General features: G+C 41.1%; 3 protein-coding genes across 4 annotated transcripts; 2 read left to right on the top strand and 1 right to left on the bottom strand.

Moving 5' to 3' along the window:
* The first annotated feature begins 1,058 nt into the window (after positions 1–1,058).
* On the top strand, positions 1,059–7,428 carry LOC117381279 (heterogeneous nuclear ribonucleoprotein L-like). 2 transcript variants are annotated; one of them, XM_033978212.2, is made up of 14 exons: positions 1,059–1,177; positions 1,588–1,706; positions 2,311–2,548; positions 2,656–2,741; positions 3,067–3,163; positions 3,233–3,305; positions 5,475–5,510; positions 5,777–5,845; positions 5,921–6,171; positions 6,249–6,370; positions 6,449–6,650; positions 6,720–6,777; positions 6,888–6,983; positions 7,059–7,428. In XM_033978212.2, the coding sequence occupies exons 1-14, from the start codon at positions 1,094–1,096 to the stop codon at positions 7,115–7,117; spliced, it is 1,590 nt and encodes a 529-aa protein (XP_033834103.2). In that variant the 5' UTR covers positions 1,059–1,093; the 3' UTR covers positions 7,118–7,428. The 2 variants fall into 2 exon arrangements, with proteins under 2 accessions (XP_033834103.2, XP_033834104.2); XM_033978213.2 differs by lacking the exon at positions 5,475–5,510.
* Positions 7,429–8,264: 836 nt separating this feature from the next.
* Positions 8,265–11,097, top strand: LOC117381278 (interferon regulatory factor 2-binding protein 1-like). The gene is made up of 2 exons (XM_033978211.2): positions 8,265–10,289; positions 10,376–11,097. The coding sequence occupies exon 1, from the start codon at positions 8,513–8,515 to the stop codon at positions 10,274–10,276; it is 1,764 nt and encodes a 587-aa protein (XP_033834102.1). The 5' UTR covers positions 8,265–8,512; the 3' UTR covers positions 10,277–10,289; positions 10,376–11,097.
* On the bottom strand, positions 11,092–16,421 carry micu2 (mitochondrial calcium uptake 2). The gene is made up of 12 exons (XM_033978214.2): positions 16,164–16,421; positions 15,753–15,882; positions 14,727–14,758; positions 14,575–14,650; positions 14,458–14,505; positions 13,378–13,460; positions 12,836–12,892; positions 12,627–12,721; positions 11,957–12,128; positions 11,769–11,877; positions 11,538–11,695; positions 11,092–11,464 (listed from the first exon to the last, which is right to left on the bottom strand). Exons 1-12 carry the CDS (start codon positions 16,365–16,367, stop codon positions 11,363–11,365), a joined length of 1,266 nt encoding a protein of 421 aa, XP_033834105.1. The 5' UTR covers positions 16,368–16,421; the 3' UTR covers positions 11,092–11,362.
* Positions 16,422–16,541: the final 120 nt, after the last annotated feature.

Raw genomic sequence — 16,541 nt, forward strand, 5'->3', positions numbered from 1 at the left:
ATGAATTAGACCTGCTCCATGACCATAACAATAAAGGATGAATGAACCCTGTCTATTGGCTGCTACAAAAAAAAGAAGCCAGTGTACAGGTAGGCTTATTATATTTAGGAAAATATCTAAACCCTCTAAAAACGGATGGAGATATTTGTTGTCACAGATATTATGGTTTAAAGTGATTGTATTTGATTAATATTAACAGTACTTTCTGATAGCCATTGTGAAAAATATATTTACAGTTTTCCTTTTTTTATACAATTCCCCCCTTTATGTGGAAACGTCATGTAAGAATAGTAGGAACTGGCCCAGTTATTACTGAAATATTTCTTATAAACAAGGTCAGCAAATCTGCACTGTTCTGCTTTAATCCACATACCTAGACTCTAGAAGGTTGTGATGTGCACTGTAAACTCAACTTGAATGCCTACTTAGTTTCAGTTTCAGCCCCGCTCTTCAGACAGATATAGAGCAGTGTCTGACCAGAACTGAAGCAGCCACTAAAACTTGTGTCCACTTGACAGAATTTCAATTTTGTTTTGCTAAGCTCCAAGGTCAGGTTACCAGAACCAGTTGAAATGTACCTTGGTACATTAATAAAAGTACTAAAGGGTTTTATAAATATCCACAACTATTTAAAAAGTAAAGCAAGTAAGCAAATTATGATACATAGGCGTACTCCATTTCTAGTCAAACAAGGAGAAAGAAGCAGACATTGGTTTCTGTTCTGGATTTTGTTGTGTACATTCTGTGGGAGCCCTCTGGAAAAATGACAAATTAAAGCAGATCTAGCTAGACATTTATGTTTAGAAATATGAGTGTTATTAAGATATTAAGATATCTCAATATTCATAATTATTATCATATACTTTATTCTGAATGTTATTATTATCTTAATTCTACATTTTACGGGAACACATTTTAAGCTTGTGTACAATCAAAGTAAAAAGCATCTTCATCAAATTGCATGAATTGAAAGTCATGTCTCCGTGGTTGTCCTGAAGTCAGCTGACAGTCTTCTTAAAACATATTGGTGCGCTGTGAAAATGACCAAAGTGCCATGAACGCAGCACCGGAGCAGAGCGGAGCACAGGACAACATGGCTGCCACTGCAGGCCGACTCTACGGGGAAGGAGGAAGGGCAACGAAAAGGCAGAAAACCGAGGACGGAGGGATGACAACGGTGAGATTCCCATTGCTTTCATGCATTAAAACGTATTTGTGTCTATTGTCGTTATAAGAATGGACATTGCACTTTTAAAAGATGTTTAAAGTTGTCGTGGAAAACAAATCAGCTGTCTAACGTTAGCTGTTGGGCTAGCTAGCTGCTAGCTTATTGGAGCTACTGCTGTGGACTTCACGTTATCACTGAATATGAGCTGTCAAATAAACAGTTAAGTTATAATATACACGCACACACACACGTGTCCCCTAATAGATCAGATTGTTTATCCTTTACAAATTTACTGGAGGCATGTTTTTAATAGGCGAAGTCATCGTGAAAAACCTAGACGCCTTGCCATTGCGTACTTACTTGTGTTATTACGCCTTTTCCAACTCTGACAAAGTCCAACATTGATTTGTCGTCTTCAGGAGGGCTACGATGACCCGCACAAACCCCTGCCCTCCCCGGTGGTGCACATCAGGGGCCTCGTAGACGGAGTGATGGAGGCGGACCTGGTCGAAGCCCTGCAAGAATTTGGCACCATCAGGTAACGCAACCGACTGGAGCTACAGCCTTCTATATACAGAGACGTTTTAAGACTTTACCTGCATTTTAGTGAAGTTTATTATTTAACTTTGACCAAAACTTGTCAAAATGACATAATACTTATGATTAGACTAATATAAATAGACCCTCTTAGGTATAAATCCTTAGTCTTTAATGCAGTTTAAGAGTAGACTGAAAACACAGCTCTTCTCCCTGGCATTTAATACTAGCAAGGGCATCTAGCAGTTTGTTGCTTTCCTATGTATTGTGTGATCTGTACAGTTTTGTTTTTTTGTTTATTTTTGGTTTTTTTAAGGCCCTTTGGCCAGCTGAAGTTGTTTTAAATGTGCTATATAGATGAGCTTGAAATTAATTGAATAAATTGTACTTTTAGATGCCTTTTTCAGTGTTGATGACATGTGAAGGTATTCCGATTTAGGGGTTATTCCTCTATTTCTGTTCTTTTCCTCTGCTAAATAATAAATGGCACAGGAATTGTCCCACCAAACCAAGAAATAATTGCAATGTCATTATAACCTGCCATATGCACTTTAAATTCTTCTGTGATAATTGCATTCATTTGTGATTTATTTATTTATTTTTAGTTTTGCTGTCATGATGCCTAAGAAGCGGCAGGCGTTAGTGGAATTCGAAGACATGAATGGCTCCTGTAATGCCGTCACATATGCTGCAGAGAACCAGGTGTACATAGCTGGTCACCCTGCTTTTATCAACTACTCCACGAGCCAAAAGATCTCCCGGCCCGGCGATTCTGATGATACTCGCAGTGTCAACAACGTGCTGCTGCTCACCATCATAAACCCCATCTATCCAATCACCACGGTACAATACTCAGTATTTGGTCATATTGTTGAAAAATGCCTGCTCTATTTATTCAATTTAAATTTTTCACCCTATTGTTGACATTGTACAAATGTTGTCTTCCGCAGGATGTGCTATATACAATATGCAACAACTGTGGTCCTGTCCAAAGGATTGTCATCTTTAGGAAGAATGGGGTGCAGTCCATGGTTGAATATCCTTCTAATAATTCACTGGATTTTATTCAGTACCAACCAAAGTCCTTTGCAGTTCATTATTCATTCACTCTACACTACTATTGTAGCGACAGCTGCCCTAGGGTAGACTGACAGAAGCCCCTCTGACAACCACCAACACTGACACCACTTTCATACTAGGTGGTGGGCGAAGTGTCTCACTTAAAGACACAATGACAGAACTTGGTCTGAGTGGGAATCAATCTGCTGGTCTTCAGATTGCTTTCCCACTGTGGCCTCTCAAACTGTATAAGTGTGTTTAGTAATTATTTAATTTATTATCACCTTAACATAAAGTTGCACATTTGACTCTGTCCAAAGTGCTCAGAGGGCTAAAGCATCTCTCAACGGAGCAGATATCTATTCTGGATGTTGCACTCTGAAGATTGAATATGCTAAGGTATTAAGAAGATAACTGTAAGAAGATTCTTATAGCTGTTACTATCCTAACCATGAAAATTGTTCACAGCCAACACGTCTCAATGTCTTCAAGAATGACCAGGACACTTGGGACTACACCAACCCCAATCTGAGTGGCCAAGGTAACGCGCAGCCTCCCCAATAGAGTCCCCTTTTTCTTCTCCTCTTCTCTCATGACACTGTACGGGATGTAGGGCTCACCGCTCCAAGGGATACTGCCTTTGATCAGATCGATTTATTACACTGCTCCTGTAGCTGGTGTTTGATGTCAGAGGCAATATTCCTTTTATCACAGGCTTCATGCTTAAAGTAAGGGCAGGAGGAGCCACCTTAAGTTCTGTGCAGCCAAGTATCAAACTAATGCATGTAAAAATCTTTTGAAGGCACCACTATTACATGTAGTATCACCTTCCTGATGGAGCATGCCACAGCCAAGCCACTTCACAGCCACTGTAAACTAAAACACTCTTGGCTTTCTTTCAAACATGGTGGAGATTTAGACGATTAGGCTTTGCACCTCTTTAGGAGAGTCAGATGGCACAAAACGCACAGCCAGTCAATGACTACTCTGTCTACTTTGCATCATGTAGTACAGCAGCATATGGATTTTGTTATGATATAAAATTGGTATATGACAGTTATGTTATGAATGACTTGACTTGTCTTTAACACAGTTTCATCCCAAAGATCCCTTTGCAATTCATTCTGTTAAACTTGGCTGGTTTAGACACCACTGGTACTCCTTGCGTCCTCACTTTACAAAACCTATACAGGCTTACCTCAACCTGCAGGCAGACACATGCTGTCAAAGACACACTGCCGTCTACTGCGTTCTACAGCATCACTGCACCTACAGCTACAACAAACCCAAACCTCGTCAAACATCGGACACAGTGGGGCAGCAGACACTGGAACACATCCTCAACTCAGTACCTGGGTATTCAAGTGCATCATCACTCCAGCATGTGACAAGGGAAGTCATTTTACTCCTGACGGACAATAGCTGCCATTTCAGTGACTAATACTTTCATATACAACACAGAGCAGACTGTTTAAGCTAAAGCCACCTTCCACCACCTCTGAGGATTCACAACACATTGATGATGGGCGGGAGTCAGGTGTGTGGTCTTTGTGACCATGCCTCCTAGCCTTTGGGAAGTGACTGCCTAAACACAACAGGAAGCAACAAAGGACATTTCAAACACACTGTTGTCCATGCAACAGACGTGGACACATACGCTCTCAAATACAGCTCTGATCCTGCCTCCAGTGCCGAACACAACATGAGAAACAACATGAGAAACAACATGCATAGAGCTGAGCTCTACTGCACATCCACACGCAGTTATTCCAGATGCCTTACTCCTCTGCACTAGACGCCTTTTTCACTTTGCACTAAAAATGTAAGCACTACGTCCATGAGAGGCCATTGTTACACAAGAAGAAACATCCACAGGGGGGCCATGAAGAGACACGAGCCAAGCATACAGCACTGACTCAAACAGATCAGATATGTTTCCCAAAGCTCCCTCTTATGGACTCTGCTATTCTGTTTCTCCTGTCCCCTTTCTCCACCTCCCTCCTCTGTGCTTTTCTTGTGTTGTTCTTGTTTCATTTTCCCTTTTTGCACTGGCCATAGTGATGCCTTAACACCTCCTGTGTGATGCAGGTTTGGCTCAGTGTTTCTGTGGACAGACAGCCCGCTCTCTAAACGGTGCAAATGTCCTGCTAAGTGGTCAGAGCATGGTAAGATGGAAACTTTGAAAACCACAAGAAGACAGTGAAAATCAAGTATGAACTTGTGGTCAGACTTTGCTATCTGGTGGTGCGAAAGCAAGAAAAGACGTCATATTTGAAGCGAGAGAATGAGTTGAAGATCCAGCCAAATGGTTGGCTGGAGGCATCCTTGCAGAAGACTGCCCCCTGCCTGCCCACTGTGTCCTGTACTCCATGTGTGGTGCTGTAAGTATTTCTGAGACATGACACAAAACTGCACAGCCACATCCAAATGTTGCTTTCTGAATGATTGGGTTGTCAATAACTGTCCTGTACATTTTCTGGAACTCCTGTGGTTAGGTTAGTTTCATAGCTGAGTGTGTTTTAATAGTATTTTAAACATGATTTTTAAATATGCTCCAATGAAGAAGCATGGCAAATGTAACAGGTTATATTTAAATAAAACCTCTGCCTGGTAGTGACATGTCTGCTTATAATGCAAAGCATTGTGTGAAGTTCAATACAGTTCAAGTTTGTTTTGGTTTTGACATGTGTATGTGTACCGTCCTGCACAGATGCTGATGGTGAAGGCAATTGGAACAATTCACAAGGTGTGTGTGAAAATACAAAGATGGCATTAATAAGATTTTATATGAAAAAATAAGGAGGCAATTAAGGTTGACTTCTGGTGTGTAAATCTCCATTATGTAAGTGGAAGAGTGCAGACGTTTGAAATCCTACTTCATCTTAGTCTCTGTTGCATGCCAATCAAAAACATGTCCTTTTTCACTTATTTCATGTGAATGTTTTGACAGCCCTCTATTGATTGGATTTGTTAACAGAAATGGTTTTATTGGCAATGTCTTTGCTGTTTTAGATCCCAACGCCAATCCTAACAAACGCCAGAGGCAGCCTGCTCTTCTGGGAGACCATCCACCAGATTATGGTAACGTGTCCTTCTGAGCTGGCACAGATGACGTGTGCATTCATGTATGAGTTATACATTATATTTTGTTTTCAGGAGGTCCTCAAGGCGGTTATCATGGATACAGTGAAGACAGCTACGGGCCCCCCCCTCCTCATCGAATGGGTGCGGGTATGGGGGGCCGGGGCCGTGGAAGTCAGCGCTATGGTCCCGGGTATGGACCCCCACCCCCGGAGTACGGACCCCATGCCGAATCACCTGTCCTCATGGTTTATGGCCTTGAATCCACTAAAATTAATGCAGACAAAGTTTTTAACATATTCTGTCTCTATGGCAACGTAGAAAGGGTGAGTCCAACTGAACATGTGAGGTTGAGCCCCTGCACTCTGCCCAAACTCAAATGTTTCTTATTGATTCTGTGAAGATCAAGTTTATGAAGAGTAAACCTGGAGCTGCAATGGTTGAGATGGGAGACTGCTACGCGGTAGACAGAGCTATCACTCATCTCAACAACACCTTTCTTTTTGGACAGAAGCTCAATGTTTGGTACACACTGTAACACATGTGTCATACACAGACAAATGGAATGCTAAGTAAATGTATTTTTGTATGTTGAATGTACAGTGTCTCAAAGCAGCAGGCGATTGTGCCAGGCCAGTGCTATCAGTTGGACGACAATACCAGCAGCTTTAAAGATTTCCATGGTTCACGCAACAATCGCTTCACTTCTCCAGAGCAGGCAGCTAAAAACCGCATTCAGCACCCCAGCAATGTCCTGCACTTTTTCAATGCTGCTCCAGATATCACTGAGGAGTTCTTCACACAGGTAAATTTAAATACTTCTTATATACATATTCTTTATTTGTTAGTATCTCACATGTTTTGTGTCTGACAGGTCTGTGAGGAGCTAGGGGTCAAAAGTCCCTCAACTGTGAAAGTTTTTTCTGGTAAAAGTAAGTGATTAGATTAATGTACAGTATCAGTCCAATAGGGCATCTTTATATTAAAAAAAAAAAAAAAAGGTGCCAATTACAAGTACGCTTTTCGATTTCTGGCCAAATAGGTGAGCGGAGTTCATCTGGTTTGCTCGAGTGGGAATCGATCAATGATGCCATGGAAGCCCTTGCTTTGCTGAACCATTATCTCATGAAAAATTCAAGTAAGCCCCCATGAACCAGACTTGTAATTTATCCTGCTATACGTTCTAGATTTATCTTTTGTATATTCATTTCAGGTGGCCCTTATCCCTATACACTGAAGCTTTGCTTCTCAACCACCCATCATGCCAACTAATGAATAGTCTCCACACTCCTAACTATAATCCTGTATTTGATTTTTGTGACGAGTGTCAGACTGTTGCTTCTCACATGGCAATCTATCAGCAAAGTTTAGGAAGAACTGCTTTAATGTGTTTAAGTTTTATATTGTTCATTTTACGTACAATTTATGTTTTTACAATTGTTCAATAAGTATTGCATTGTTATGTAAATTAACATGTAACGTGCAAGTCTTGTATTTTTAATAAAGTGGACAGTGCCCCTATAGTTTCATGGATATTAATGCTGTATACACATGGTCTTGATTAATATTGCTGAATTTGTTTTTTTTCCCCCTCTAAATAAATAAATCAAAATCTCAATTCACCAATTCAAATAGTTTGTTTTATGAAAAGATGAGACTGCTTATGAAATGAATTTAAACATGTGCACAACTGACTAGACATGTCTTAAACGAGTCACGAACTGTATTTAAATGTTTATTCGTAGATCTACAGCTTCAACCAATCATTAGAGGGCGCACTTACAGCCAGACCATGAGCCACACGCAGCACTTTGGCGTCCTCAAATGAATCAAACTCTGGCTGAAATCAAATCAGTCATGTGATCACTAATCAATACATGGACCTCCCTTCTTACTTTTCTTACCTTTTTTTTTTTTTTTTTTTAACTCTACTTCTCACTTTTTAACTCTTGTATATTGTACTAATGTGATGTATTTGTTATACTTTTTACCTGCCTGGGGACTGCGGATGTAAATTAGCTCTGTAGCTATAATCCGGCATATTTACATTTGTTTACAACAGATGTTCATTAATGTGCATTGTCCCTATCAAATAAATAAATAAATAAAATAAAAAAAAGAATAATGAACAAAAGAGTGCAAATATATATATATATATATATATATATATATATATATATATATATATATATATATATATATATATATATATATATAAAACGCACAGATGGACAGATGGGAGTCATGGACCGCGCGACAGACCTACCGAAGTCATTTAAGTCACTAGCTATTGATTATTAGACATTTATATATTGATCATTGACTGGGAAGAGGATCCATATACGAATGTAACGCTCATAATGCTTTTCTTTTAAAACTACAAATCCCACAATTCCGCGTGACCCGAGTGGCGTAGGTGTTTCCGGTGTCTTGTAACATTTTACTTCCTTCTACACAGACCGACACGAACAAACCAAAAAAGAAGACATCGTTAACTTTCCAATGCTGTTGTCAACACTCGTGTATTCTATTTCATTTTGCTCGATTTCTTACCATAAACATTACAGAATGTGGTAAGTAGTGGCTACATACTGAAGAATTGTTGGTAAAAGTAGACTCTAGCGCGAAGGCCTCCGAAGAAAGTTTGGTCGCGGCCCTGTAAACAACATGTCCTCCGCCTCGCAGTCTTCCTCTAGACGGCAGTGGTGCTACCTCTGCGACCTGCCCAAGATGCCATGGGCCATGCTCTGGGAGTTTAGCGAGGCTGTGTGCCGGGGCTGTGTCAACTACGACGGCGCGGACAGGATAGAGCTGCTGATCGAAACCGCGCGCCAGTTAAAAAGCTCACATGGTGTTTTAGACGGCAGGTCTCCCGGGCCACAACAGAGCAAACCCAGCTCCTCTGGACCCATTGAAGCGGGTAGGCAGCACGGGGAGCGCCCAGACAGGGGGAGGGGGGACTACGGGACATCTTCACGTCTCCCCAATGGCCTCCATAGAGCAGAAGATGTGGCCTTGTCAGAGGGAAGCCGCCAGAGCCCAAACACTCGGCGGGCCATAGCTGGGACAATGCCGAGCCTACACGGGGCTTTACCTGCTCATGCTCTCATAGCCCAGGGCCTGGTCGCAGCCCCTCACGGTCTTTTAGCCCCCTTAGCAGGTTCTAGAGCAGGGAGCGCTCCTATAGCTGTGTCTGCAGGTCCTTTGATGGGAGATGGTGCCAGAAGGCAGCCTGTGCCCCTAGGGGTCGGGGCTAGCACCTCTGCTATGGGCATAGACCCTGTCGTGTGGAGGAACAATGACGTTATGGCTGAACTCAATGAGATTGCTCGAAATCGTGTGGAAGGTTGGCCAAATCGTCCTAAAGCAGTGCGGGATGTTCTTGTAGCTCTCAACAGCTGTGTGCCATTCAGTGTGCGCTTTAGGAAAGACCACAATCTAATGGGCAAGGTCCTGGGTTTTGATTCCACACCCACTCCAGAGTTTGAGCTCAAAGTGTTTGTGGAGTACCCCTGTGGCTCTGCCGTGGTCTTTTCGGGGGTGCCAGACCTGGTGAGGCAGATGTTCCGTGATTCAGCAAAGGATGCTGGGAAAGCAGTGAACTCTGGGCTGCGTTATGTGGAATATGAGAAGAGACACAACAGTGGCGACTGGCGTGGCTTATCCGAGCTCCTGAACGATGGTGTGCGTCTTTTCAAAGAGCCCCCTATTCCCGAAGTTTTGCCTCAGCCAGATCCAGTGTTGTCCATGGCCACTACAGGACGTCCTGTGTCATCTAAAAGCACTAGTCGGCGTCGCAAGGCTTCTCCGGGGTCAGAGAACGGTGAGAGTGAAGGCCGACCGGAGCACTTGGGCAGAGAGGCCTGGCCCAGGGGAGGGTACCCCAGCATGGAGACCCATCCCCCCGATGGTCCTCCTCGCCTTCACAGCCAGCCTTCACCCATTTCGGCACTCATGGGAGTAGCAGACAGCCTGAGCTCCAGTCAGCTTGCTCGGGACAGTCCCAACATGTCCACTGGGCACACCTCCTCAGTGGGCCGCCCCCCCAGCAGCAGCCCTTCCACAGCCTCCACGTCTGTGTCCCAGGCCGCTATGGGCCAAGGCTCCGCCTCTGGAGCATCCAATAACACTACAGCGGGTGAGTCGAGCAGTGGAGCCCAGCCCGCTCTGCTCTGCTGCACACTGTGTCGAGAGCGCCTGGAGGACACACACTTTGTCCAGTGTCCCTCTGTGCCGCACCATAAGTTCTGTTTTCCGTGCACACGGGGATTCATCCGGAGCCAAGGCCAGGGCAGTGAGGTGTACTGCCCCAGCGGAGAGCGCTGTCCCCTGGTGGGCTCCAACGTACCTTGGGCGTTCATGCAAGGAGAGATCTCCACCATCCTGGCAGCTGACGCAGATGTGACGGTCAAAAAGGAGAGTGACCCTTGACGTGTGGTCAATGGTAACCATTATAGAAGTATATTTACATTATGCCACAATGTCAGTTGCTGACTATTTGCAAATTGTCTAATAATGCCTCTTTTCCAGTGGAGCATAAACTGAAAGCACTTCCCATATCGTCAAGCAGAGGTCCGCTGTGGCTGCAGTGCTGTGGGCCTCTATAGCCAGGAGAACAGAACCCATGGTCCACTCACTCGAGGGCGGCGCTCACCTGGTGCATCGCGGCCGAACGTTTCCGTCTAAAACTCCATCAGGAGTCGCAGAGGCTGGTCATTTCACCCAGGATCAAAAGCACACGCTTCTTTTATGAATGACAATCTTTTTATGTTAACATGATATACTTTTGCATATTGTCCTATACTGACATAAGACACTGATACTCAAATAATACACTTCTCTAAAAATGACAAACACAATGAATGTCCAAAATGTGGCAAAACCAAGAGGTCCTTAAACATCAAGGTGTGAGCTATACCCTTATTGTTTGTCTTTTATTATATATCAAAAATGTGAATTTACTTTCAATAAGGCTCTGTAATTTCTATTTTTGATACAATACAAATTTATATGCATTTGTTTATAGTTTTGAGAAGACCAAAGATGGCTTCATGCTCATGTAATTTCTGTATTGTAGCTGTGTATCTCGTATTTACTGTCGACCTTGGCATTTGTCACTAATTTGTTCATCAGATGTAAGCTTGCTTTGTCTTTATTTACTTTTTTGAATTATATGTATGGTAACTTCAAATGGTTAACCCACATTCGTGATCGTACTTGGTCAGCTCTATAATAAAAGATAAATAGGTATAGCTGGTTTTATTTGTCTCGAGTCATTTATTTCTAAAAATCATGTATATACAGTGCATTCATTTGGCATTTCTTACATTTATACAAACCACAGCTGAATATTTGAATTCACAATTCGCTATTCAAATTAAAATTGGGGAAAAAAAACCCCAAAAAACATTCCATATTCCATACTTAATATCAAACCCAGTAATAGATTGCCACGACACTTGTGTAAACATGATAAAGTGGTTATTAACATTAATCATTATCATCATCATAAATCATCTAAATGGGACATGCGCCGTCGCCAAGAGCCTCCTTCGCACCCTTCAGGGTCTCTCTTTTCACACACTTCCAATAGCCAGAGATGCCAGTCTGAGGCTGAATCTGCGTAATTCAAAGATACTGAGGTTTGATAATGTTATTTAACTGAGTACTGTTCAGTGAGTTGGCAGTTTACCTTGAGACCACGCAGCACTCTGTCTGTCATCACACCAATGAACTCTTTGTGGCTCAGGCAGTTGTCTCCATCCATGTCGAATAGTTTAAACACCGTGTCCAGGACATTGTCGGACAGATCGTGTCCTGTGGCGATTCGGACGGCCCGCTTGAACTGAGCTGTATTTAAAGTTAGAGAACTACCTTAAGAGTATTACATATTTGGATGTAGTCATTCAAATACTCCTCTTACCCATCCCAACTGGACGATTTGCTTCTGTGACCATTTTCATAGAAACAGCAAAATCCTCCAGATTATTTGTGAAGAGACAGAAGGCTCTGAATTCTTCAAAAGTGATACTCTAAAAGACAACAAAAATATATTCTTTAGTCATAAAATACGTCAGAAACCAGTTGAATGAATCTGGAGAAGTAGATTACTTGTCCAGCAGGGATCTTCTTCCTCATGTTCTGCCAGTAGACTTCATTGTCTTCCTCATTGGTGTAGTGCAACAGCCACTCAGCAAAGTCCTCTCGACGCATAGTGTCCATCCCTTTGGAGAACTGCAGAAATTCCATCTCCTGGACCTCAGACTGGAGGTTCTCCATGAACCTGAAGACATAAAATATTCAAGAATATACTCCCAAATGTCAATCTCGACTAAGTAAGCAATAATACTACAGTGTTTGCCACAAGTTTATATAGAAACAATGGTGGCACAAGCAATGCATACTTGAATAATGTTATTTGATATACAACTTTTTGTTGAGTTGACAGATTAGATTTTCTCTTTTACTATGGATCATACCTGGATGACTGAGGGATTACATACCCGTTATTTAGGTAATATAAATTTTGTTTTTGGAGAATAAATGTCTCCGTTACCTCTGCTGATAAAAAAAAATGACAGATGCTAGATTTAATATAAGGTAGTTAGTTCTAAGACAATACCACAACATAGTTTATTTTGTTTTACCTTTTTCACCTTGTTTTTAAACGATGGAGGGCCTGGGAAACACTGGTATTATAGTGGTTGGTTCTGGCATGTCAGGTACGTCAGGCAGATTCAAAACAATCTCATTGATTACATTGTGTTATTATATAGAGTACCTGCGGAAGTCCTGATACTGCAACTTGTTTTGCCCTTTCACCCCAAAAAAGTAGGCCTGAAGAGTGGTATTCACAACCTCTTCCTCTGCTGGGCTCTGCTGAGAGGACACAAATAAACTAAAGGAATGTCCAAGTATAATATTAATATAAACATTTTACAACTGTTAATGGATGGAAAAACAGGCCATCACAAGGATGAATGTACCCACCTCAACACTGTCCTTGGCCAGTGACACTTTTTTACTTTTTCTTATTATTTTCTTGAGCTTTAACAACGAAAAGAAAATAGACAAAAAATATCGAAATGAATTGTAATAGGAAACTTAGAATACAGACTTTAAAATAAATTACATGAAACAAAATATTTATAATGACACCCATGCATCTCTACTTATTTCACTGAATGTGTTTGGGAGTGTTTCACCAAGTCAAAACCTGTAGCAACAAGACAGGTGCCAACATGCGGCATATAGAAATAAAACTAGCCTGGACCTGATCTATGTAAACAGGTTTCCTCTTGACATGGGTGTCTGACTGGAGCAGACACTCAAATGTGAAGAGGCGAAACAGAATGATGCAAACACAGAGCAGGCACTTGTCCCTCACCTTTCACTGGGACTGAAGTCACAACAGTCAAGATACTACAATGTAGCATCTGGATTTAGGCAGCATTAAGAATGGTAATATTTTAAAATTAAGAACATTTTAACTTCTTGTACTCTGATATCAAATGTGAGGTCTGATTTTTCACCTTCAGGAATTCCTTCTTGTCCACCTGTTCATTGCCGTCTACATCCAGCATTTTGAAAGCAATGTGAAATCCAGTCCGTGGCTCTTAAGATAAAACAGATTGTTGAGAGTTATGTTAAGGTGAGAGACGACAAGTAGGAAAAAAGTAAAATTTTGAGATAACAAAGTCAAACTGAGGAAAAAAAAAAGTATTGCAAGTCTGTTAGCATGTATGGTTTCTATATAAATACAGCATTTTATGTGTAAAATTTGACAGAATTGCACATTTGGGATATATAAATCTGGAAAAAATCTGTCCATTGAATATTAAAAACAAAAACCCACCTCTTCTCCCTGGCATTTGGTTGTAGCTAGACAGGATATTGTTTTATTGTTCTTTGCCTATGTGATATATATATATATATATATATATATATCTGTTCTGTTTTGTTTGTTGTTTATGTGAAGCACTTCGGGCACCTTAAGTAGTACTTTGAATGTGCTACATAAATAAAATTGAATTGAAAACAACTTGTACAGGGGATTTGGGATTTTCTTATTAATATATTTTATAAACAAAATCTTGCTGAAAATTGTTGTAAATATTAAAATTTGTACATTTTTATATAGTGCTTTTCCACCTTCAAACTACTCAAAGCACTTTACATTAAGGAACCACTCACCCATTCATGCACACATTCATACACCAGTGTATGCAGACACTGGAGTTAAGGTGGGTTAAGTGTCTTGCCCAAAGACACAACAACAGCATTCATCTGCAGGAACTGGAATTGAACATCCAACGTTTGGATTAGTGGAAAAACTGAGCTACTGTTGTTATTGTGCATATATTTTTTACTTAAAACATTAAGAAATCAAGCTTAGATGCTTAAAATACCAATAAATACTTCCCTATGATAAGTCAAAATCTTGTTGACTTCAATAAAGGACAGTTTGGTGTTTCTAGGTGCTTTTTTAAGAGGTGATTTTCATGTCCCTTTTCCTTAATTCACAGCAAAACAAGCTGCCATTTCAAAATATGTTAGTAATAGGAAGAAAGTTGATTTTGTAATAGTAATTAATAATAAAACGTAAAACATACTTGTCAGGATTGTCAGTAGAAAGAGATACTCTGTGTAGGATATCAAACCTGCAAACACGTTACATTTAGATCAATACATACTGATGACCATTGTAAAATAAAGATAATAGAACTCACCATTGTCCCCCAGGCTTCGAAACAGATAACTCCCTGCTACGGCTTTGGAGGCTGCTCTCAACATGTTATTTGCCTCCTACAGGACACAATTGAAATAATAGTCAATTATAATGTTAAGCCTATTTACAGAAATACATTGGAATTGAACATACACATTCTGTTAATGCTCTCTTCTGCAGCTTTCCTATTGAACACAACAAATAGAAAAAAATGGTTAACAACAGTAGTATATGAAGCTTATTTTTTTAATTTGTTTATTTATTTCATTCAGTAAGTCATATTGTAAACACAGGTTTAACCCAAAACCTTAAAGGTGAACTATGTAACTTTGCTGATGGAGAGTACACCACTTGTTTGCCTAAAAACATCTGCAGTAGGGCATTGAACGGATGCGTCTTGCAAATACTCAATTCAGTTAGGTTTTTTTTTTTTTGTATTGTTCAAATACATACATTCTTACTGTGAGCAGGGTCTCTCTCCACAGATCTGTCCTGTAACTTGCCCTGGGGGCATCTCTTACTTGTTTCCACGGAAATAATAGAGAAGTTTGATCCCATACTTTGCAGCATTCCAGGCAAAGCAATAACATTTCCATTGATACAAGAAGGTAGCAGACCCTCTTGTCTTTTCAACTTATGTGACTGCGATGTTGTTTTTATCATCACAGAGTCTGTACATTTCCCCAGTGGCATTAAAGGTCCTAGGTTACACAAAACGGATCCTTGTGAGTTTTAAGCCATGTTATAATGTTGTTACTTCCTCAAAAACAGTTGTGCTTTGTTTCATTTACACATGTTTGATTAACCCTTTATTATTAGTCTGTTTCTCCAAAGCTCAAAATGCTCTGTTCCACCTTGTGATGTCATGAAGTGGTAGTTTTCAAGTTGACAGCTACCCTTAACCTTTAGTTCAGTAGAGATAGGCAATTCCAGGGCTGAAATCGTCCAGTGAAAGTGTAAGGAGTTTAAAAACACAGTGGAGCACTTCCTGTATTACAACATGACATCACAAGGTGGAACAGAGCATTTTCAATTTGAGAGAAGAATAAGTGTGAATGAAACAAAACACAACTCCAGGTATGTTTGTGATGAGCAAACAACATTATAACATAGATCAGGAAATATCAGCTTTAAAGGGTCCCATTTAAGGATAAAGTATTGTTATAATAGACTGCTTACTGTCCACGTTCTCGAGCATCACAGAGTACAGGAAGTCTCTGGGTGTCATGTAAGGCTCGTCCTGATACACCACGGATGCAAACTGGATAAAACGGAGCCTCCTGGCCGACAGGTTTGTGCCGACTGCATCCTGAAAAAAAAGGCCGTGAAAAATATAAAGCGATCAGATGAAGGCGTAACATGCTTTGTGCATGTTTATGTGTGCATGTTTATGTGCGCGTGCTCAGGCTGACAGCTGCAGTGGGGCGGGGTTATTGATCTATGGCTTACCAACTGTAATTACTCCTTTAATCCTTTAATAATAAGCAACATATCAAATAGCCATTGCCATTAGTCAACGAACAACAAACAGTAGTATCAACCGGCTTTCAAGAATTAGTTTAACCAACTTCTGCAGTATACTTAGCCTACTTTTTGTTCCTCCTCTTTGGCGTATACTCTGCATGGAAGCGTCCGCTTGTTTTCAATGTATTTGTAATAACAAACGACCCCGGCTCCAACCAAAGACCCCAAAACGCCAGGGCCGACAACACGGCGTAAACCTAATACTTTAATGCTCCGTGGAGAGCGCAAAAGCCCCCCAAAAAGAGAAGCGATCCTTCCCCAGCTGGCCATCTTCACAGAGCTAGCAGGTATCGCTAGCAGCAGCTGGCCCCGCCCTCCACGGCCCAGCCCAGAACTTCCGTAAAGTCCCACTGCGCCGCTCCTCATCAGGACGCACTGTAATGGTATGGTTTTAAACTAAATAATAATAATTAAAAAAAAACAAAAAACAAAAAACGAAAAAAA

The sequence above is a fragment of the Periophthalmus magnuspinnatus genome, chromosome 14, assembly GCF_009829125.3.
Source record: "Periophthalmus magnuspinnatus isolate fPerMag1 chromosome 14, fPerMag1.2.pri, whole genome shotgun sequence".
Lineage (NCBI taxonomy): Eukaryota > Metazoa > Chordata > Actinopteri > Gobiiformes > Gobiidae > Periophthalmus > Periophthalmus magnuspinnatus.